Source organism: Phyllobates terribilis, unplaced genomic scaffold (assembly GCF_046119375.1).
Source record: "Phyllobates terribilis strain yellow unplaced genomic scaffold, ASM4611937v1 Scaffold_2__4_contigs__length_985480577, whole genome shotgun sequence".
Taxonomy (NCBI): domain Eukaryota; kingdom Metazoa; phylum Chordata; class Amphibia; order Anura; family Dendrobatidae; genus Phyllobates; species Phyllobates terribilis.
The window spans coordinates 636,735,456-636,759,202 of record NW_027362762.1 but is presented as its reverse complement, the minus strand read 5'-3'; the positions used below and the strand labels follow the sequence as shown (position 1 = coordinate 636,759,202).

At 44.7% G+C, this 23,747-nt stretch overlaps 1 protein-coding gene across 1 annotated transcript in view; it reads right to left on the bottom strand.

Annotated features, from left to right (window-relative positions):
- Positions 1-23,747, bottom strand: part of ELAPOR1 (endosome-lysosome associated apoptosis and autophagy regulator 1) — a 266,746-nt gene that overhangs the window by 61,655 nt on the left and 181,344 nt on the right. Inside the window, exon 18 of the mRNA XM_073666607.1 lies at positions 8,956-9,057. Within this exon, the coding sequence (XP_073522708.1) occupies positions 8,956-9,057 (102 nt within the window). The remainder of the gene's footprint in view (positions 1-8,955; positions 9,058-23,747) is intronic.

The following is a 23,747-nucleotide window of genomic DNA, read 5'->3' as shown; positions in this document are numbered from 1 at the left end:
AAATTTCACTAGGGGGGAATGTGACACCCCAGGGATCTGGTTGCCACAGTAACAGCAATGTTATGTCTGAGAGCAGGTGGGAGGTCTCTTGGTCAGGAATCCTATGCATGCCACACCTCCTGCCCAGTCCTGGGAGGGGAAGAACTTCCCCTATATAAACCTAGGGCTGAGTCAGGGTTAGTGAGTAGAGAAGAAGTAGAGACAGAGAAAAGAAGCAAATATAGGAACAGAACATCAGGAGCTCTGTGGGATCAGTGTTACAAGGAGTCAGGGGCTGGCAGCTGCAGAGCTCGCCCTGACTGAGAAGATTTCTTACCGGACCCGGAGTCCGAGGCTGTGGGGACTAACTCCTACCCAGCAGCAGAATCCGTCAGGCAGGGGATTTCAGGTCCTCTGGCCAAGAAGCCCGAAGGCACGGTCACACGCATGGGACCAGCACCGCCGTCGTGGAGCGGAAGCTACTAGAAGGCCCAGAGTCACCGGCCATACGGGTGAGCACCACACGGTACACTCAGGGACGTGGGCTACTTATACCGCCTCTAGCAAGGTAGCCAGAAGAGTACAGTTAGTTTGGGAGGCCTACAACTCCGCCTGGCCAGGGGAGATCCCATCTGCTCAAGGACTGACCAGGCCCCAATCGCTAGCCAGTACTCCGGGAGGGTCTGTCTTTGTCACCAGTAAAGACCCTGAACTACACCGTACCGTCTCCGAGTGGTTCCTGCTACCCCCATCATCCACGTCGGCTGCCCTGAGGCCATACCCCTCCCGTTGGGGGTTATACCATCTACGCTGCACTATCCTACCACCGGCCTCAGCGGTCTGCCCTGCAGCGGCAGCTCCATAGCTGCATTCAACGGGTGGCGTAGTCGTCCTACATCTACCGCTAATACAGCGCCACTTAGTCTGACTCCCTGGGCACGGACCGGATCACCGCCACGAGACTACAACCCTCAAGAGGTCCGGCTCCGGGTAAGCTCCCGCGTGCGCAACGCAGCGCGACACAGGCCCAGGGGCGCGTCATGTGCACGGAGGGCTGTCTGCATTATGGCGAGTGCATCAATGCTCTGCATATTTTCACAGATCACCATGCCCATTTACTTGATTGGTGTCTCTTCTGCGCCTTCAAGAATAGAAATAAAGCAAGCATGGGAGGGTGGTGCCTGATGAGCAATAATGCACAAGATCAATGCTGCCATTTGAGCTCCCCTTGGGGCACATGTAGCTTCAGAGCTCGTTTTCGCATGATGGAATATCCATTTGTGATCAAGAAGATATAGTTACACTTGTCTTTTTCTACCTTAACAGCAATGTAATAGTAAGGTGACAGTAAAGCTCCTTACAGGTTGAAAACATTATGATCACTAATTCTACTGGCTGCCAACTCCCTACTCTTCCAAGCTTACAGTTTATATTTAAGTGCATAAGTCCAAGGTCAACTTTTATTAGTTAAGTGCATCTGCCTTTAACAGCACTCACTATAATTTGTTCCAAAAGCTGCCATTTAATCATTTAAATGCTGCAATCACCATTGCATGCTTGCATAAGCTCCAATTGGTCTCTATGTGATGCAATAGATAGGAGTTAACGCAGCCAGTGCCTGATGAAGGCCCCCATGGCTGCCATATTAGTCCTCCTATGAAGCCCAAACTGTGGATGGCCTTCAAAGAGCAACGTCATTTTGATTATATAGGAGTGAGGCATAGTTGTGATTTTTATCACTATTTTCTAAGACCAGCAACCTTTTCATTTTTCCATTAAAAAGCTGGAGCCAAGTGAGGACTTGTTTTTGGCTTGGTGAGTTGATTATTTTAATTAATACCATTTTTGGGCTCTATATAAAGTTGTGTTTCCTTTTTATTGCAAACCTTTGTACTTTGAAACTGTGCTGCCTGGCTCGACCTCAGACTTTCTGACCACATCTTAGTTTTCACCCATTGGTGCCTTGTATTCTGCCTTTGACCCATTGGTCAGCTGCTGCAAGTCCAGGGACTACCCTAGAGTGGCATCTGGTGTCTACCATAACAACCCAAGCCTATACTCGCCATAATAAGCTCTAGTGAAGACCACATAGTCACTTAGTAACGCCCCTCCAGTGTAAGCCTGGCCACCAACAGTGCAGTCCCAGCTACAAACGGATTGTCCTAAAGTGACTGTCAGCACAGGATGACTGTTCAAACTAAGTCCAGCCGATCAGTGCTCCTTGGCAGGTCCAATAATTTAATGACACTTTCCCAACTGTTTGTTTTCCATCAATCTCCACCCTCAATAAATTTTTCCATCAATATAGCTATATGAGGGCTTATTTTTTGCATGACAAGTTGTACTTTTGAATGGCACAATTGATTTTACCATATTGTGTACTGGGAAATGGGTAAAAAATTCCAAGTGCAGTGAAATTGCAAAAAAAGTAAAATTCCACAATTTTTTATATACAGTTTTCACTATATGGTAAAACTGAGCAGGCAATGATTCTACGGGTCTGTACGAGTATCCAGATACCAAACATGTATAGTTTATGTTTTATTTCATTTGTACAAAAAAAAAAGTTTTTGCGTTTGTTGCCATTTTCCGAGACCGGTAGTGTTTTCATTTTTCAGGATCTGGAGTTGGTTGATGGCTTATTTTTATGCCCTGAGCGGACGTTTTTATTGATATAATTTTGGGGTAATCGCTTCTTATTGCATTTTATTGCAATGTTGTGGGGATCAAAAAAAACGTAATTCTGGCGTTTCGATTTTGTTCTCGTTATGCCGTTTACCGATTTGATTATTTTTCTTTATATTTGATAGATCAGACATTTTTGAATGCAGCGATATCAAATGTATTTTTTTTGTTTTGATATTAATAGAGCAAAAGGGGCATTTGAACTTTTTTTCAGATTTTTTAAAACTTTTTTCTTTAATAGTCCCCCTTAGGAGACTTAAACTGTGATTGTCCGATTGCCTGTGCTATACATAGCAGTGCTCCAGCACTGCTATGTTTAGCAAAAATCATACACTCACAAGCCAGTGTTCATAGGAGTGTCATGACGACAGGCACAGGGTCTTTTGTAGACTCCGGGGTGTCATGACAACCCATTCGCACCCCTCGATCATGTGACAGGGGCGCCGATGGGTGGGATTTGTGACAAGCTTCCGGCTGGCACATGTTAAATCCCGCTGTCAGATTGACAGCAGGATTTAACTGGTTAAGAGCCACTGTTAAAGCTCCGATCCACCCGCGGCTGTTAAAGGCACATGATAGCTGATTAAATCAGCTGTCATGTGTGGGGAAAGATGCGGGCTCAGCACCGGAGCCCGCATCAAAGTCAGGGAGACGACATATGACGTAAATATACGTTATATATGTCGTGAAGGGGTTTATCATCACCGATTGCCTGCACAATTCCAGTGAGAAACAAATTACTTTGAGAGGGAAAATAAAAATAAATATACTAAAATAATGTGGTTGCATAAGTGTGTACACATTGTGGATGTGCTTGTTTTCAAAATTAGCCAACCACATTAACCTCTTGTTAAATTGTCAGTACACAACTGCCATCATTTAAGTGATTCTGATTAACTTCATATGAAGAAGTTTAGTTGTTCTAGTAGGAGTCTTCCTGGTATGATATTTTTTTAAATGACAAAAACCTGGCATTTTAATAGGGGTGGTAGACTTTTTATATTCCTTGTATGTCTCTCTCTCTCTGCTCCGTTCAGTCAAGTACGATTCTCGGTCATTCTATCGATCACCACTCATCAGGCAGTTCTATCTTGCTTTTGCTTCTTTCAATTAGTCAATGGTCATTCACAAGCCACTCTTCATGGTGTTGATCCAGCGGGTTCTTGGGTGTCTTCTTCTGCCACAAACCGATCCAAGCATGAGGTTTTTCTCTGACGACTGACTCCGCATAATGTGGCCAAAATAAGTTAATGTTTGTTTGGTTATCTTCACGTCTAGCGACAGTTTTGGGTTCACTTGGTCCAAGACGTCTCTGTTGGCAATTCTCGCTGTTCATGGAATCTGTACAAGTCTCCTCCAGCACCAAATTTTAAATTAGTCAATTTTCTTCCCGTCAGCCATCTTGAGTGTCCAGGTCTCGCATCTGTTTGTTGCTATTGGTTAGACTATTGCATTAACCAATCTGCATTTGGTAGCTAGGGCGATGTCTCTGCTCTTCCAGACTTCGTTCATGCAGACCATTGCATCCCGCCCAAGTGTCATGCCTTGTTTTACTTCAGGTGTGCAATTGTCAACGTAGTTGATCTTGGCCCCAACTAATATGTAATAGATCTCCTTGTTGTCGGCCTTAATATTGATGTTGGTCGTTTGCGCTGTTGTCATGATCTTTGTTTTCTTGATGTTCAACTACAACTTGAATTTTTCACTTTCTTCCTTAACCCGCAAAATAAGCTTCTCCAAATCTTTTTGTTCTCTGCCAGGAGGGTTGTGTCGTCTGCATATCGTAGATTGTTGATTTTCTGCTACCAATCTCCACTCGATGTTACTCTTATCAAAGCCTTTATTCCTCATGGCCATTTCTGCATATTAATTGAAGGCTGCTGGTGACAGAGTGCAGCCTTGTTGGGTGCCTTTACCAATCTCAAACCAGTCCGTGTCTCCATATGCTTTTTTTTTTCTGATTTTGGCAGAACGATCTTATAAAAACAGATTAGGTGCAGTGGTGTTCCTATTTTTTCAAGGGACTTTGATAATTTGTCATGTTCAATACTGTCAAAAGTTTGGAGTAGTTAATGAAACACATGTATAGCTTCTTCTGGAAAAAAACACAAAAAGGGAAAAGCCTCACCATGTAGTATATAACTTGATTACTCCTTATTAGTTTTGCCTGGATCCGAATCAGCTGACCATCGGAAATTCATAGAAAATAGAAAGAAAAGGATCCATATGGCATTGTTTGTAAAAAAATATGATCTTTATTCTATATGATTAAAAATTGAGGATATCCACACAGTTAAAAAACTGTGCCCATTCTGACGTGTTTCTGGCCAAAGCCCTTAGTCATAGAATGTACATATTCTTCTTGGTTGTTCCCTGTGTACAACTGCTGGGTGTACTCTTTTCATCTATCTCTCATCTCCTGTTAGTTGTGCAGATCTTCCCCACTACTCCCACACACAGTCACTTGTTTAGCTGTAAATGTTGATCTTTTCTTTTCACATATTGGTACAGTTCTTTCATATGCCCTTACCTGTACGCTCTGCCTTCATACTCTCCTCATTCCAGTAATTGTCTTTGTCGTTCCTTGCTGCCCATTGGAACATTGCATTTAGATGTCGTACTTTGTTTCCAGTCATCTTTGCTGTCTTCATTTCTTCTGCTATCCCAATGGTCGTTTCCGAGATCCACTTGGCCATGTGGGTTTCTTGTGTGGCACATGATGTTTAGCAGATTTATATATATACAGCTTCATTAATCTTCTCCTACATTTCGTCAGGCTCCAGCTTTTCATTGGTGGCTAGCAGATCAAATTGATTCCTGACTTCAGCAGCATAGAAATATCCAATCTTTTGGTATCAAACTTCAGGGTGGTGAGTGGTCATCTGACATTGCAGAATCGGATCTTGGCCTTGGTCATCAGTAGTTCGTGATTAGATCCGCAGTCTGTGCCATGGAAGGTCTTTACAGCAAGAACCAAACTCTTCCAGTGTTGCAGGCACAGGATGTAGTCAGTCTGGTTCTGATGTGGTCCACTTGGTGATGTCCAGGTGTACAGCTGCTTTCTGGGTTGTTGATAGCAGGTGTTGGAGAGTCATAGATGGTACACTTAGCAAAACTGTACCAAATGATCCCCTGCTTCAATTCGTTCTCCTAGGCCAAATTTGCCGACTACTTTTCTGCCTCATCTCCAATTTTGACATTAAAGTCCCCCAAAATGTAGAAAATGTCTTCCCATGGTATGTCCTTAAATGTGGTTATGATTTCTGCATAGAACAATCTCCCCATTCTTTGGCACCAGCGATTGGTGCATAAGCTTGAGTGACTGATATTGTAGTGTTTGCCTCTGTGTCGGACAGCCATTACACGATCGCTCACAGTTCAGAAACTTTCTATGCATTTGGCCAGTCTCCTGTTCAGCATGAAAGAGACTCCCCATTTTCTGACATTGCCAGTACAGTGTATCTCTGAGTCCCAAGATATTAAGCCTATCCATTTAATTGTTGACAATGGTCAATTTCCCAACACTCATTCCATTAATGTTCCACGTTTCAATTTACGTGCGTTTCGTACAGCGTAGAGTTCTGACGTCCACATCGGTAGATAGGCGTCCATATGGATTTGTCCTGTCAATCACCAGTGCCACCATTACTTTGATATTTCCCTTACCCTTCCCCATTAGCTGTTAGGATACCTTGTGGCCAGCAAGTCCCACCACTTGGCACCATATTTGAACGGTGTTGGTTTTGGTCCATATAATCTGGTCAGCCAAAATACTGGGTAGGTACACAGGTCTTTCCCCAGATCATTGCAGATTTAGGCAGCACACTTGCAGTGTGCACTTGCCACTCCCAATGGTGAGGAGAATAGTCGGACTTTGAAGTAGGCCCTTGTATGTATATGTATATTAGTGTATAGAATTTATTGTATAGAGATACACTGTACATCTCTCTATATATTTATTAGTGTGAGGGGGTGGTTGCAGATTCCCACTCCACTCCCATTTAAAGCTGTTTTAGTAGATCTGTATTACATGTATAAACATAAAAGAGATGTTATTTGTGTTATTGCCATTAGATGGTAGCAGTTTGCACATTGATACTACTGTCACCTGTGGGTCAGTTGGCATACAGGAAAATAACCAGTTTGAGCCACTCCAAGCGACAGTTGAAAACTGTAGGATTTCTGAGGGTTGAAGGCGGCCAACTTAGAGTGCAGTTGTTAAGACAGTTAATAGAGACAGACGTGAGAGAGTTCCTGTCAGAGAAGAAGAAACACATTGGGGGGGGGGGGGGGGGACTACGGTTGGATGCAGAATTGGATTCCTCCCAAAAGCATCGGTCCTTTTGCTAGTCTGCCAGGCTAAAACTGCGCTTCAGGTGACAAGCCCTGGATCCACTCCACGCTCTCCCAGCTAAATGGCCGTTCGAATGAGAAGACAGCCTTTTCAGTGATCAGTTAACGGCTGGCAAGTCCTGAGCTCAGGCCTCACCACAGGGATCCTGGTGGGCATATGCACGCAGTCTATAGAGAGAGTTTGGCGCCAAACAAATTCTTAGTTAGAGACATTGTTTGCTAATAGGGCTGTGTGAACATTAGCTAGATCCTCCCCATAGTGGGTGAGATTGTGTATAGAGAGCATAATTGAATTCTAATTTTTGAGATTTGTTAAGTTTGTGTATCTCTGCTCTGCACCACTGCAGGGGCTGCCTCTTGCACTCATCTAATTAAACCCTTGGTTACTGCATTAGGTATAACCACAGGTCAGGCAAATTATAGTGTATTTGATAGAACATAGTGGGCCTATCGGTTGTGCAGCGAAGGGGTTCTAGCTGATCTGGGCTAGGTGTGTGTGATATTTATCGGTGTTTCTTTCTTACATTTCCAGGGTAACACTGTTTTTGTTGTTCGTAAAAATGAGTTTTATAACAAATTGCTTGGTCGGGTTCTTTGTCCTCGGCCCATTGTATTCTGAGAAAGACCACCCCGGTATACGGTCTACATTAGTATATTATGCCTGTGATATTGAAGACCATTTAGTGCTGTAAGAAAAGAAAATCCTTCTATAAAGCTGCTGCTCGCCATGCTAGAGGCTCAGAGTTTGAATCCCTGGGAAGATAATTAACCTTCACTTAGTCGCGCCATAATACTTATACTATTAGTTGCTTGGGGTCCATGGCACCCCAGTTTTCATATCGAAAAATGTACATTTTAAAGAATTTTTACTTTATTTAGGAACTTACGGTACAACGTCTTACAGCTAAATTATAATTTAACGTTTTTAGTAATCAACAAAATTTAACCATCTACTTATGTACTATGAAAAAAAGTAAATTTATTACAAGAATCACAACTTCTTATGGTGCTCATTGCACATTTTTTTTTGCAATTATCACATTTTTTGGGGGTTTTTCAGTCAATAGACCTCACACACAAATGACATTGACCTTTAACAGGACTTTGGCTACTTCCAGAACAGGAATAAGAACCAAAACATTACTACACAGTTAGTCGTGAGGGGTTCATTGGACCCCAAGCACCTTGCTGTGACACGTGTAGTTGACTGGGCCTCCTCCCACATAGGTCACTGTGCTGCTAAACCAGCTGCGCATGCTACTTACAGTTTACAAGTGGCATGTGAAACTGCAGCTGACCAGTGGAAATACTGGCTATCGGAACGTCACCAATGTGATATTGGAGACCTATCCTAAAAAGGAGGGAATATCACAGTCCTGGATAAACCCTTGCTGAATTATTATTGAAACCCTGGCAAGTAGTAGACAACCCCTGCAATCCTCTACTCCAAATGCTCCCTCTGGGACTTATTTGGCTACTCTACAACTATAAATGCTGCTCTATTTTAATTCTTCCCTTAAGTGGCTTAGGTTTTACTTCCTTTTATAAAGGGACTTGCTCTTCTCTTAACTTTGAAAGCGCGCATACAGAATCTTAATTTGTGTACATTTATTATTTTTTATTTTGCATTCGTGATCTGGAAGATTTTTGTACTACGTGCCATTACAGTAGGAGTCCAGTTGTCAAAGACAAATCCCTTGCTGGTGATGCAGGGTCATTTTTTAGAAGATCCAAATGTTGAAGGGGTTTATTTCAGACAATTTTTCAGTGAAATTGAAGTTAACTATCATATAAAAAACATGAACATTTTTAAAAATAGGTGGGACGAAAAACAAACAACCAACATTTTTAAGAAGCCACATCTAAGAAATACCAGAAATTATCTAGGCTTAAAATATAGTATCTATAAAACTTTAAAATCTGTGGAGAATGTCTTACCTTGGTACAGACACACTGCCTAGACCAGTTTTCTGTGGATTACAGCGCAAGCGAATTGTGGTAGCGCGACCAAAAACACAGGATTGAGTAACTTCTTTGGACCTGTAAAATTAAAAAAATCATCTGTATGTGAGCAACTTTAATTTGGAATCCAGCAATTGTAATAAAAAGTACAGTCATCTGTCAGCAAGTGAAAGCTTTTTGCAATCCCCTCTCCAGTAGTCACACGTGTCTAGATATCTAGACTTAACAGGTCTACATTAAATGCTATATGTACACACAATCTCCAAAAAGCACAAGATGCAAACTGTTAAGATATATGCCTCCTTTTCCATATCTCTGAGAAAGGTTCTGCAGAAACTTATCCTATGCTGTCCTATGCAGATCTTTGTACATATGACATTCAATGTGATCTTATCCTTGGAAAAAAAAACTACAATATCTGGGGATCAGATTAGTCAGTTGAGACCATCCCCAGCCAGCTTTTCTTTAAATCAGATCTTTTTTATTGAACAAGAAAATGCCACAAATATTACATGACAGGAGAAGTGGTACTGTGCAGTGTATGTGGCGCCCCTGAGGGTTCAGTCGCCACAGAGGTACTGCACCTCACCCAGAGGTGTGGTGTCTCCTTCTCTCAGGTAAGGAGGGAGTGCTGCCCGGAACCTGAACACCTGCATCCAACACTACACTACTCCAGGCCGGCTGGAAGGGCAAGATGCATGTGCACAGTGCTGAGCCCTGTCTCCGGCTGGAGTGGGGGGAACCCAAAGGAAGGGGGAACCAGTAGTGGGTGTGGGTGGAGGAAGCAGTTTAGGGGAGCACCATAGTAGTAGGTATTTAAAGGGAAGCCATCTTAGGGTGGCAGATCAGTCAGTGAGAGGAGAGAGTGAAGACAGTCTGGGAGCAGAGTCTCTTTAGGAGCTCTGCTCCACAAGTAGGGCCCAATGCTGGAGGCCCAGGAGGGGAGCAGAGGAGTAGGCTCCGTTGTATTAAAGGGATCCTAGGGGGTGCGGCGAGTGCAGGATGGCACCCGTACGCCCCGAATCTGTCAGAAGACAGAGGGACCGTAGGCCGCAAGAAGGGGACTGGCCCCTGGACCAGCTGTGTTACTCCAGGTCTCGGCTGGAAAAAACGGAGGCTTCTGGCTTTCATAGTCCAGTTGCCAAAGCCTCATTCTAATCTCCGTGAGGGTCAAGCAGGTCCGGGAACTCCAGTTAGACAGGAGGGACTTCAGAGCACCCGAGCGGGACTGAGAGTGGGGAAGCACAGGGCAGGAGGGAGAAGACCCAGCGTGAAGACTGTCTAGAGAGGAACACAAGAAAGAAGGGTTCTGTCAGGTGCTCTTAAACTACCTGAGGAAGAGCTGAACCCCCAGTCTGGTGAACGCAGCGCGACATGGGAGGCTGACACCCGTACAGTGCACCTGTGGAACTTACATAAGAACTGTGAGTAAAGACTCGGATGACTGCACCGCACAGCCTCCGTCCATTATTTCAGCCTCGCCATCTTTCCCCCTGCACTACAACGCCCAGCGCAACCAATACAATCTACACTGCCCTGGAGCTAGCTCTTCCTGTGGAGAGCCACACCATTTCTGCTGCAGTAACATCAGCTTCAGAGGACTGCTCCTCAGCGGCGGTTCCCTTTTCCCTTTGGCCGCATTCCACAGGTGGCGTCACGAACACTTCCTAAAACTACAAACCCCTTACAAATAACTTCTCCCCTATTTGTTGACTGCCCTGGGCCACGGACCGGGCCAGCCACCGTGATATCCCACACCAGCAGCCAGAGGCCCGGCTGCCGAGTACCCCACGGCCCTGGGGGCGCGTCATCTCCATATACAAAATAATATAGATACTGAGAATTATACCAATATACAGAACAGGAGAAGTGGGACTGTGAAGTATATATATATATATATATACACACACACACACACACACACACACACACACACACACACACACACACGTACACAGAACAATACAGATAGTGAGACTTACACGCCGAATACAGGACAGCAGAAGTGGTACTGTGTAGTGTATATATACAGAACAATACAGATACTGAGAATTACACCCTGTATATGTGGCACCCCAGGGGTCTGGTTGCCACAGTAATAGAAATATTATGTCTGAGAGCAAGTGGGAGGTTTCTCTGGTCAGGAGCCCTAAGCATGCAACACTGCCTGCCCAGACCTGGGAGGGGAGGAATCTGCCCTTATAAACTGGGTCTGGTGCGGGATTAGGGGAGTCAGAGTCAGAGTCTGGGAGTCAGAGCCTGGAAAACCTGTCTGGCGTGGCCTCCTTGCGGTCCAAAGTAGCTAGCTTCAGCCTTGCAGCCACGCCCAGAGCCAATGCAAGGGGTTTGCTTTGGACAGGTCCCCTACTTCGCTTAAAGCTTCACCTTGGGTGACATGGACCCCCTCTTGTTTCACAAACTTCACCTTGGGTGATATGGACACCCGGTTACGGACACGCCGTGACCTTTAAAGAACTAAAGCTTCTTGTAAATATGTTATTGTGTTATTGTTATACCCTGCATTTATGTTTCTTTAAAAATGTGTTTAGTCCCGGAGTACTAAAATTTACTAGGGGGGAATGTGGCACCCCAGGGGTCAGGTTGCCACAGTAATAGAAATATTATGTCGGAGAGCAAGTGGGAGGTTTCTCTGGTCAGGAGCCCTAAGCATGCAACACTGCCCGCCCAGACCTGGGAGGGGAGGAATCTGCACTTATAAACTGGGTCTGGGGCGGGAATCTGGGAGTCAGAGCCTGGAGAGGAAAAGTGACAGCAGGAGCTCTGTAGGAGCAGGAGCGAGTGCCAGAGGCTGGAAGCTAGATAGCTTGCCTTGGCTGAAGACACTAAACTCGGACACAGAGTCCGAGGCCGTGGGGACATCCAGGTCCAGCAGCAGAATCCAACCAGCAGGGGATTCCATGTCCTCTGGCCTTAGAAGCCCGGAGGCACGGTCACAAGCAAGGGACCAGCACCGCCATCATGAAGCGGAGGCTAACGGAAGGCCCCAAGTCACCGGCCATACGGGTGAGCACCACACGGTATACTCAGGGACGTGGGCTACTTCTACCCGCATAGAGCAAGGTAGCCAGGAAAGAGTGCAGATAGTCGGGGAGGCCTACAACTTCACCTGGCCAGGAGAGATCCTACTTGCTTACAGACTGACCAGGCCCCTACTGCTAACCAGTACTCCCAGGAGGGTCTGCGTTATACCATCAGTAAAGACCCAGAACTGCACCACACGTCTCTGTGTTTCATCGCCGCACCAGCACCATCAGTACTGGGACGCTCACACCATCACTCCCATCATCCACACTAGCTGCCCTGAGGCAATACTTCTCCCGTGGGGAGTCATGCCATACTTGGCTGCGCATACAACATCAGCCTCAGCGGTCTGCAGCGCAGCGGCGGTCCCCACTGACCGCAATCCACGGGTGGCGTAGTCGGACATTTGTTATCACACTCAGACTGCCACTGGTTTGACCGCCCTGGGCACGGACCGGGTCACAGCCACGGAGGACTACAACCCCCAGCAATCCGGCTCCGGGTATCCCCTGCACAGCACAGGCCCAGGGGGCACGTCATATACTGGACAGGAGAAGCGGTACAGTGTAGTGTATATACAGTTGTGCTCAAAAGTTTACATACCCCAGGAGAATTTTTGCTTTCTTGGCCTTGTTTTAGATAATATGAATGATAACAAAAAAACTTTCTCCACTCATGGTTATTGGTTGGGTGAAGCCATTTATTGTCAAACTACTGTGTTTTCTTTTTTCAAATCTTAATGACAACCAAAAACATCCAAATGACCCTGATCAAAACTTCACATACCGCAGTTCTTAATACCATGTATTGCCCTCTTTATCATCAATGACAGCTTGAAGCCTTTTGTGGTAGTTGTGGATGAGGTTCTTTATTTTCTCAGATGGCAAAGCTGCCCATTCTTCTTGGTAAAAAGCCTCCAGTTCCTGTAAATTCCTGGGCTGTCTAGCTCCCCAGAGTGGCTCAATGATATTGAGGTCAGGAGACTGAGATGGCCACTCCAGAACCTTCACTTTGTTCTGCTGTAGCTAATGACAGGTCGACTTGGCCTTGTGTTTTGGATCGTTATCATGTTGGAACTGCGCAGGTTCCGGACTGATGAGTGCAAATTTGCCTCCAGTATTTGCTGATAACGTGCTGCATTCATCTTTCCTTCAACTTTTACCAAGTTTCCTGTGCCTTTGTAGCTCACACATCCCCAAAACATCAGTGATCCACCTCTGTGCTTTACAGTAGGAATGGTGTTCCGTTCATCATAGGCCTTGTGGACTTCTCTCCAAATGTAATGTTTATGGTTGTGGCCAAAAAGTTAAATTTTGGTCTCATCACTCCAAATTACATTGTTACACAAGTTTTGAAGCTGGTCTCTGTGCTGTTTGGCATATTTTAGGTGAGATACTTTGTGGCATTTGCGCAGTAATGGATTTCTTCTGGCGACTCAACCATGCAGCCCATTTTTCTTCAAGTGCCTCCTTATTGTGCATCTTGAAACAGCCACACCGCTAGTTTTCAGAGAGTCCTGAATTTCAGCTGATGTTATTTGTGGGTTTTTCTTTGCATCCCGACCAATTTTCCTGCCAGTTATGGCCGAAATTCTTGATGGTCTACCTGACCGTGGTTTGGTTTTATAGACCCTGATTTTTGTTAATGCCAATTAGTGGCGTTCAAACTGTGATTATCAATTCCTTGGATATCTTTTTTGTATCCCTTTCCTGTGTTATACAATTCAACTACCTTTTCCTGTAGATCCGTTGACAATTCTTTTGCTTTCTCCATGACTCACAATCCAGAAATGTCAGTGGCTGGATGAAAGATGCAAGAGTCTGTCTGGATCCCAGAAATTCACTCAGCTTTTATGCACAGTGCACACACACTGATTACAAGCAAACAGGTCACAGGTGAGGATGTTACCTTTAGTAGCCATTCAAACCCAGCCTCTGAACACACGCACACACTGTCCGTATGAAAAACCTGACATGTATGCACCACCATTGAATATCATGGGTGTTAGTGTGTATTTGCGGTCCTTAAACGGATCGCATAAGACATAAAAAAACGGACATGTGAAGGAGGCATAAAGTTTGGTGGGTCTGTGAGGTGATTTGCATAGTATAGAGTGGGGATTCTTGTAATGTATAAGAAAGGTTCAGGGGGAGTAAAGAGGAATTTTCTGTGAAGGTTTATGCATTTAAGGCAAACCTCTGTTCTTTGTTATGGACTCCTGAATAATGCATTTTTAGATGTATGTATTGTGTGAAGTTTAGGTGGTCAGCATTAGTAGGGCCCTGTCACTGTGGTGTATTGAGGTGACTTTTGAGATCTTTATTATTTAGCGGGTTGTTCTCGGATATGGTATCTGTAAAAGTGGCTTATATTTATTATTTCTGTTCTTCGATCTTTAGTATGTCAGTCCTGGACAACAACTTTTAATACTTAGGTGATGACTAATAACAGCCTTCGGACTACTTTGTTCTCCTTATTCTGTATGGGTTGATACAGCCTTCAGATATGCCACAGCAATAAAACTGACTAGTTTCTTAAAGGGGTTCTCCGGAAAAGTGATAAAAATGGCCCTGGTCACATTTCAAAATGCAACTAGTCTTTGTCACCTGTCAGGACAGGTGTCACGGGTGTGTCAGACGTGACAGACAGTTGCCCTGCAGTTGGTTGCAGGAGATCTCTACGTTTGGCATTGCAGACACCTTCTTAGTGCTGTCTCTAGGAGCAAGCGGCTACCTTCCTCTGGCTAATTAACACCCTGGCCTGAGTGTATAAATACCTGTTGTGTTCCAGAGGGAGGTACCGGCGATATTCATTACGCCTTGTGAAGGCTTTAGCAAAAGCAGTACTTCTTCCTCACTGGTGCTGAGAACATGTGCGCATTTGTTTGGAGTCATCTAAAGGTAAGCAATTTCCCTCCACCCCCCGTTTGTCCTCCCTTGTTGTCTTTAGTGTTCAGTGTGGATTGACTAGTGCTTATCTCCTTTCTTCGCCAAATGCCAGGGAAAGACAGGGCGAGGAACGTGTGCGGCGACTGGTGAAGAGCCAATTTAGGGACGTTAGTGGAGACAGGGTGATATTCTATCAGCCAGTAGGTCTCCACTCCCCCCTTTCCCTAGAGTCCGGGCTTCCTTTCCCTCTTCCCTTTATGTTGTGCGACTCCTGGCCCTGAGCGGCGGGGTTACTTGGAGCCGGGTCAGTGTAGGTGTTGCGGGGGATGCAGTCGTGGCCTGGACCCGTTCCGTGCCCAGGGCTGTCACATAAAAAAAATATTAATGATGGATGAATGGGCTTATTGGATGAGTGGTTGTTTGACTACGCCACCTGTGGTTTCTGGCGAAGGACACCAGCGCTGCAACAGTCCACTGAGGCTGGTGTTAGGGGCAGCTAGGATGGGACGGCTCCCCACAGGTGGAGCAGGCCTCAGGGCAGTGTGCGAAGGGATGGTGGGTGCAGTGCCGCGCAGGAATAAACAAGCGGAGGCGGTGAATGAAGTCATCCGGGTCTTTACTCACTTTAGATGAAGTTTCAGCCGCAAAGCTTCTCTCTGCTACACACAGCGCACTGCGGCCACCGGGAAGGGGGTTCAACACTTCCCAGGTAGATCAGGAGCACCTGTCGAGACCCCACTGGTGTGTGTTCCTCTCCTTGGTAAGTTCTCCCACTAAGTATTCTCCTGACAGTGTGTGGTATGAACGTGGTGTAAGGCCGGGTCCCACTGGATAAACGCAGTGTGAGAGATACAGGTGGCGACTCTGCTCCGTCCGTATCCCCTTGGGAACCACTAAGCCTCCGGGCTTTTCTGACTGAGATGTGAAGTAACAAAGTCAGATATCGGGGACCGGTTTCCCCTTTGCAGCAGGAATCCCTCTGGCTAGGCCAGAGTAAAGAATACAGGTGGCGACTCCGCTCCGTCCGTATCCCCCTAGGATCCTTTTGCCTGTGGAGCCTATCTCCTCTGCTCCCCTCCTAGGCCTTCTTAGAACAGGACCCTGACTGGGTAGAGACAGTGGTTAACTCTGACCCGCTCCTCGTCTCAAGGCCAGAGTACGAGGACCGCGAATCTTCAGCCAGCTACAGACTCTTGCTGGACCCTGACAGAAGACCCTCAATCAAAGACCTTGAACTTAAGATAGCCGTGGATTAAATATGAATCAATAAGTGCTTCCTAAAAGTGTGTCCTCCACCCTCACCCACTACATGGTTCCCCATATCTTTGGTTCCCCCCATCTCCTCTATCCCGGACCGGGGCAGCACCCTGGTGCATTTAGGCCCCCTACAGGACAGGAGTGGTGTAGTGTTGAGTGGTAAAGTGGGGTACTGAGAGATGCTCCATCCTTACCTGGAAGCGGAGATACCACACCTCTATCTGAGGTGCAGTACCCCTGTGGCGATTGAACCCTCATGGGCTCCACAGTTGCACTAAGTCTTTCCCACACCTGGCGTAACAACAGGTTACAGACTTAAACACAGCTTGAAAAATGTGACAATTGTCAGAGGAGCAGCATAGTGAACAAACATATCTCACTCGGCCGCTGAGGAGCACTGTGACATCTTACTACTGACTGAGTGTAATAGTGGGGAAGGACGTAGCCTTCCCTAGGCACTGAAGTAGTTAAGGAAAGTGTTCCCTTAATTAATCCTCTCTGAACTGTGGTAGGCCAAGCTAAGGGGTTAGCTCTGGCATAGTTCCTTGTGGGCTGCAGTACCTGTAATCAGCCACAAGATGCCACTGTCCTGGGTGCAGATGTCAGGTTGAGTCTGCCAGCAGTGTTACAGACAGTGATGGGTTAATACTGAGTGATGACAGCTCACAGAGGGTGGGCACTTTAGGAAAATCCCTGCTTAGTTTCCAGAAGCAGGAAGAGAGGTTCAGTTAGAGATAGGACAGTGACCATTACGGGCAGCCTGAATATATGTGGCTGCTAGGGTAGACAGGAGCTCCATACCCTCAGACAGTGGGATCAATAGTGCAAAAGTCTCCCTACGCAAGAGCAAAGCAAGAGTCCTGTTAGCCGGCCGGAGAAACTCAAAGGAAGTGTTGAGGACCCGGGGCACTTCTAGTCTGCAGGAAGCAGAAGAAGATAAATAGGACTCCAGGCTAAGACGTAGGGGAGAGATTGGATCCAGATCACTGTTAGTATTACAGAAGAGTCTCTTGGGCTAGAGATAGAGTCACAGAGATGCTTCACTCAAAGAGGGAACCAGGGCTGAAGATGTTGCCAGCGCCTGTGAGAGAGATGATAACCTGTCGGGCCTTATCCATTATATCTGCCTATAAATATTGTATATATTCCTCTTCCCTAAGTAAAGTTCAAGTTCTGGTTAAGAACCTCGTGTCCTCTGAATTTATTGCTGCCTTGGTCCCAGAAGAGAAATGCCTGAAGACAGCCGCGATCGGATGGCTTGAAGTAAGTGAAGAGCACCACATACACAGCCACACTTCAAAGGGAGGACACATATTGTCTGTAGGGTGCCAGAGCGAGAGGGGGCTACAGCTCGCCCACGACTACCTCGCTGGGGCACCTTATACTGAGCTCAGCTGTTTTTTTTTCCTTCAGTCTGAGTTCCCTGCTGTAAAGCAATCAGGCCGACTAAGCAGAATGGGTATAGAAATAGAAACAAACAAGGATGAAGCAGAAGAAAAAAAAACTGTTGTGCTCAGTCAGCAGGGAGAAGATTTATTTTTCTTCTCATGTCACAGCCCTGATCTGTAGCTGAGTGAAGAATGTTTGTTCACAATGTTGCTTCTTTGACAGTTGATACACTTCTTGAGCTGTATTTCTTTAGTGTGCAACCCATCCTGATACATGACTAGGACAAGCTACAGATTAAAATATGTGATAAACCATGGCATTCTTATCACATTCCAGAAAAACCCCTTTAAGATGGGGTGCCTGGCACCACATCATGTGGAAGATAATGTTATGTCTATACAGATTTAATTGTTTCTTGTCCTCATATATAATGCCATCAAATTTATATTTGGTAGCTATAGTTTGTGTTCAGATATGTGCCACTAGGGATCAGCATTGTCACGAATCACAGCCAGGTGTGACCCTCTCAATATGGGATTGGGGTGCCAGGGGACCAGCAGTAACCAACTCCAGGGCCTCACTTTTCTACTACATGCAAATGTGACATTATCCTCAATCACAAATTTAGATAACAATGAACTGGAAAGATAGATAAATAAATGAAATGCTGCCTTTCTCTGTACTTGGTATTATATACTTGAATCTCTATTAAGTACTGCTCATATAAGTGGGTGGTGGCCTACTCTTGCACAGGGGTCCACCAGAGGATTCTCCTGTTCTCCTGTGGGCCAGTCCAAGCCTGGTCACACTGAACCCACCACTCTTACCACTTTGTCACATATGACATCGGAGAGATCACGCAGATCACACTACTGCCACCCACTGTCAAGGGAACACAACCCTGCCTCTAAACATCAGGACAATTACACAGTTGGCTTGTAAAGGACATATTGATACTCATGCTAGAGCAACTCCATTTTGTATGCTCGCTTTAAAATCATGTTATTATCACTCCTTGCATAACATACATTCTGTCTTTCTCTTCCCATAGAACTTATCTCACACTAACCTTTTCTCAAGAGAACATTTTGTCAGACACTCTGTTATCTAACTTGTTTAGGCCAGGTTTGACCTTGTAAAATTTCCATAGTGCTTCAAACTAACAATGATAATATGACCATATATGTGTTTTCCGTAATAATTGTACCAACATCAGTTAGCCTATAGTATTGTAGTATGGCTGTAGAGTTGATTGGCTATTTGATATACTCAAAACAATATAAAATGCTAAGCAAAATAAACGGGATCAGAGATTCTTTGAATCCTCCCAATACAGAACATTGTTTCCGTTTGGTTTTCTGTGGATTGCAATCAACATAATAATTTGACACTCACTTGGTCAACCGTGAAGGGTTATTGCCCTCCCTTAACAGGCTGATGAATAGTGGTCAAGACCAAGACTGCTTCCACTACTAGGCCAGTTATTGGAGAACTAACAGGTATATATACCGTGGTACAGTCATTGTGAACTCCACAATAACAAAAAAGGGAACCATTACCAGCTGCCACCACCAATCCTTTATACAGGCTGATTGAATATCAGTTACAGGTAGTGTATGGCTTCTGGGATGCGGTTTACAAAGTAAGGCTGAGTTCACACGATGCGTTTTTAATGCGTTTCCGCGGCGTTTTTGCAGCTGCGGAAACGCATTAAAAACGCATGGTAGAAGGGCAGCAATGTTCCCCAATTGAAATCCACATGTGCTGTGCCCATGATGCGGATTTTTCCGCAGCGTAAACGCTGCGCTCAAAAATCCGCAGCATGTCCATTAATTTTGCGGAAACGCTGCGTTTTCGCCGCCATTGACTTGCATTAGAACGCGCCAATTCCGCAAGACTGCATCTGTACTTGCGTAATTGGCGCGTTCTAATATGCGGATGGTACCCGGGTGTGGAGGAGAGGAGAGTCTCATCCACACCCAGGTACCATTAAAAAAGCTGTAAAAAAAGAATAAAATAAAAAATAAATGTATACTTACCTTCTATCGGCCCGCGCACCGCTCCTGCTTGGTTCCCGGCACTTTGCAGTGAGTTGAAGGACCTGCGCTGACGTCAGAGTCATGTGACGGGTCACGTGACGCTGACGTCGGCAGGTCTTTCAATTCAAAGTTGCCGGGAGAACGGAGTGAGCAGGACAGCGCGGGCCATCAGAGGGTAAGTATACATTTATTTTTTATTTTTACTACTCTCTCGGGTCACACTATATAAATCCATGCCGGTTGCATGGATTTATAAAGTGTGACCTAGTTGTCAAGCACTTTCCAAGTGATACTAAAATCGCCTGGAAAGCGCTTGTCAATCCACATGCGGAAACGCATGTGGAAACGCATGTGAATCTGCATGTATTCCGCAGGAAAAACGCATGCACAATCTGCATGCGTTTTTTCTGCCAGGGAGATGCAGAAATGATGCAGAAATTTTCTGCTTCATTTCTGCATCGTGTGCACATACCCTAAGAGGAACAGAACTATTAAATTTTATATATTTAATCCAGAAAGATAGGCAGTGTTTATAAAAATATAAAATAGAAATAAACAATACAATTACATTGAATATAAAGGAATAATGAAAGAATACTATTAAACCTGGTCAGGAAACTGGCTCAGAGCTTAGTGGAGGGAAGCACTCTGATTGGGAAAATGGACAAAACTCAAAGCAAGCTATGTCTTCTAAGCACTGACAAATGGCCGAGACACAAATACTGCTTTTCATCAGCTCAAAATTACACCCACATACCTCCCCCTTGATGATCTCATGTGGGGGTGGATTGTTGGCTATGCTGGGTCTCTTATAATTTTATGAGATCTCCAACTTACAGGATATCTTCGCACCTGAAGATTCCAGGCGGTAGATATTGATGTCATATTTCGTATCATGATTTTACCATTACATAGAGTTCTAACATGGCCTGTTTGCATCATCTATCGGTCCGTTATTAAGTTGGAGGTGTTCTAGTAGCCACACGGTGATGTGAATGTGTAAAGTTCGTCCCTATGCTACAACAAGAAAAATCTATCCCATAAATATCGGATCGACGTAAAACTCCAACATTCATATCTGGATATTTGAGAAAAAGTCTACTGCTATTGTCCTCCTTTGGGATTTGTATATTCAAGTGGAAAATCTAACACTTTCAGAGGTAACCCTTATGCTCTTCAGTCTGGGTGGCTGTTTCCCACAATAGACCTCTGTGGTAATTACCTGGTCACCGCAGGAGGTCTCTGCTTCAAAGAGAGGTTGAAGCTCTTCCTAGGTTTCTAATTTCCTAATTTCTCTGGTTATAATTGGTTTCTTTCTCCCTTCCCCTAATGTTCAATGTGAGATCTATTTCAAAAGGAGTTTAAAGGGTAAGCTCTTCCTCCCTTCTGGAGAGGTCTTATGGATTTTCATTTTTCTCTATGACCAGCATAATTTTTCTTTATTACAATGATCTGATATGTAATGAAAGTATTGAATTTGATTCCACTATATTCATGGTGTTGATCCTGTATTACCTTTATACCTTTTTTATTTATTATTGTGAATCTTGCATTTTCCTCCTGCTTTTTTTTTTCTTGTTTTGTGGTGCCACCTGCTGGTCTCCCACTTTTTAATTTGTTTTAAATGGAGTTTTTCTCTATTTTCAATAAAATTTTACCTTTATGATATGTGGATGTTAGATACACATTTTTGTAGCCCTTAAAATAATATACACTAGTCAGTTTTATTGATTGTCGTATCTGAATGCTGTATCACACCATGCATAATAAGGAGAACCAAGTAGTCTAAAGGCTGCCAGAAGTCATTGCCACATCCCTAATAGTGGTGGTCTGATGTGATAGAAACCAGAGAACAGAACTACTAAATATAAACCACACTAAGGGTATGTCCACATGACATCTTAATCATGCAAGGTCCGTCTGGAATCCGCCTGAAAAAGCGACACATAAAATGGACTTGGAACATGTGCACTATCTTACGTATGTCACTTCTTTAAGTTCCCTCAGGGTTTCTGAACCCTGAAGTGGTTAAAAGAAGTGACACGTCTTCGGGAAAGTATAAAGCAAAAAAAAAAAATCAAAACAAGAAAAACCCCAAAACAGCAACAGAGCAGTCACAAGAATGGTAGTGAAACAGTCTCAGGGAAACCATAGTTGGCATTTTCCTGAAGTGACTTCACCTGGGAAGGCACAGCGACCATGTACACATTGCCTTACCCACATCAAAACATAGAACACACCCGCTGAAGAATAAATATCTCAAAGCACCTGGTTTTAACAAATTTATGGACAGTTGGCAACCCCCGACATATTGTCTGGGTGAGGTACAGAAGTGACAGACAGCTGCCCTTACAGAGCTCTAGGAATTTTTTGGAGCACGGTTACCAATTTTGCAATCACAATCAGTTGCACCATGGAGCGAATCTCACATACAATCACAAGTACTGAACCTCTGACAATGGACCTTAACTGAAACAGAAGAAGTCTATTGTGGTTATGAAAGAATGTCTTCAAATGTGCGATAATCTTTTTGAATGGATAAATGATTTGCATTTATTTGCTAGAAAACTTAGATGGTGCAAATCATATACGCCAGGACAAGAATCTATGCAGAATCTTGGGCATACCTGTGAGGGTGGTGAGGATGGCATCCCACTCCTCTGATATTTCTGTTGGTTAAATGTGTGAAAATGTATTACACTGCTATGTATTTAACAGTTATCTTCCTGTGGGCTGCAATGCTAATTAACGGCCACAAGTTGTCACTGTCTTTCCTTTTACTCTGGTATAGAATGTAGGTGAAAAGTGAAATCTGCCCAGATACAAGGCAAGGACAGACATCAGGCACAAAGACAGTGTGAGGTTAACTAGAAGCACAGCCCAGAGTTAGAGGTAGTTCTGGGAGATTCTGGGAGAAAGGGATCCATTTTAATCAGTCTAGAAGAGGAAGAGAAAGAGGAAAGACGAGACAGGTTGTTCCAGGTGTGGAACTACAAGGCTCATTAGGAAAAGGATCTAGTTACAGAGGCAGCAGGATGACACAGGCAAGTGGGGAACCCTGCAAGAGAAAAGCTTACAAGTCCAGGAAGCGTACTGTCCAGCGAGAAAGGGGACCTTGGGACAAGGTATCACCCTGCTGTGGGTACTGAAACAGGGAGCATGTCTCTACGAGTGGCTCCTGGGACTGATAAGTAAGGAAACAGGGGATCACGGCATAGCGGAACACGTGGACCCATATAACTCTAACCCTAAGGAAAATGCAGGCATTTAAGATCTCTCCTCACTACTGTGCCATACCTGTTGCCAGAAACAAAGTGCAGACTGTAACTCAGAGAACGGAGCAGGTGTACTGTGTGGGAAGTGATGAAGAACGCATAATCTGTTACTCTATGTTCTCCTGTTTGACTGTGCATAAAAAGAACACCGTTTATAACAGCTGGTTTGGTTTCTTGACTAAGAGGGTTAAACTGGACAGTTCTGCACCCAGCACATTAACAGGGACTGTGGAGATCTCAAATCTCAAAGCATCATCGCACATGCAACCCCACAGTTCAGGAATATAGCTGACCAGGGTGTCAAAGAAGCAACACTCGCCCATGACTACCACCCTGCGGCCCCTTACATACCAACAGATATACTTCCTGACATTAGATCACTTGATGGCTTGTAAGGAAATACAAAGTTCTGGGTAAAGGCCCCTCCACCAAGGTGAAGAAAAAAATCACCAAGATGCCCTCACCTCAGGGTGATCTTTCCTCTAATGATGTCTTTGTTAATGTGGTAATTCGAGATCTTAAAAAAATAGAAGTAAATAATTCTAGATTTAGTTGTACAACGAGTGAGATGGAGGCCTTGAGGATCTTGGAGACTGATTCCAGCATCACCATCAAGCCATCAGGTGGCAATATGGTGACACTGGATTCCATTCACCATAAATCTATTTGTGAAATGTTACTATCAGATAGAGAGGGTTAGGAGATTCTGCCTAGTACCCCTACAGATACTTCCCATCAGGAATCAATTCATTAATTAAAAGGAGTGTAAACCAGAGATTGACTGATAAGGAATTTCAGTTTATGCATCCTAAATTCCCAGTAATAGTGACACTTTACTGTCTACCAAAAATACATAAAGGCCAGAACTCCCTTGGGGC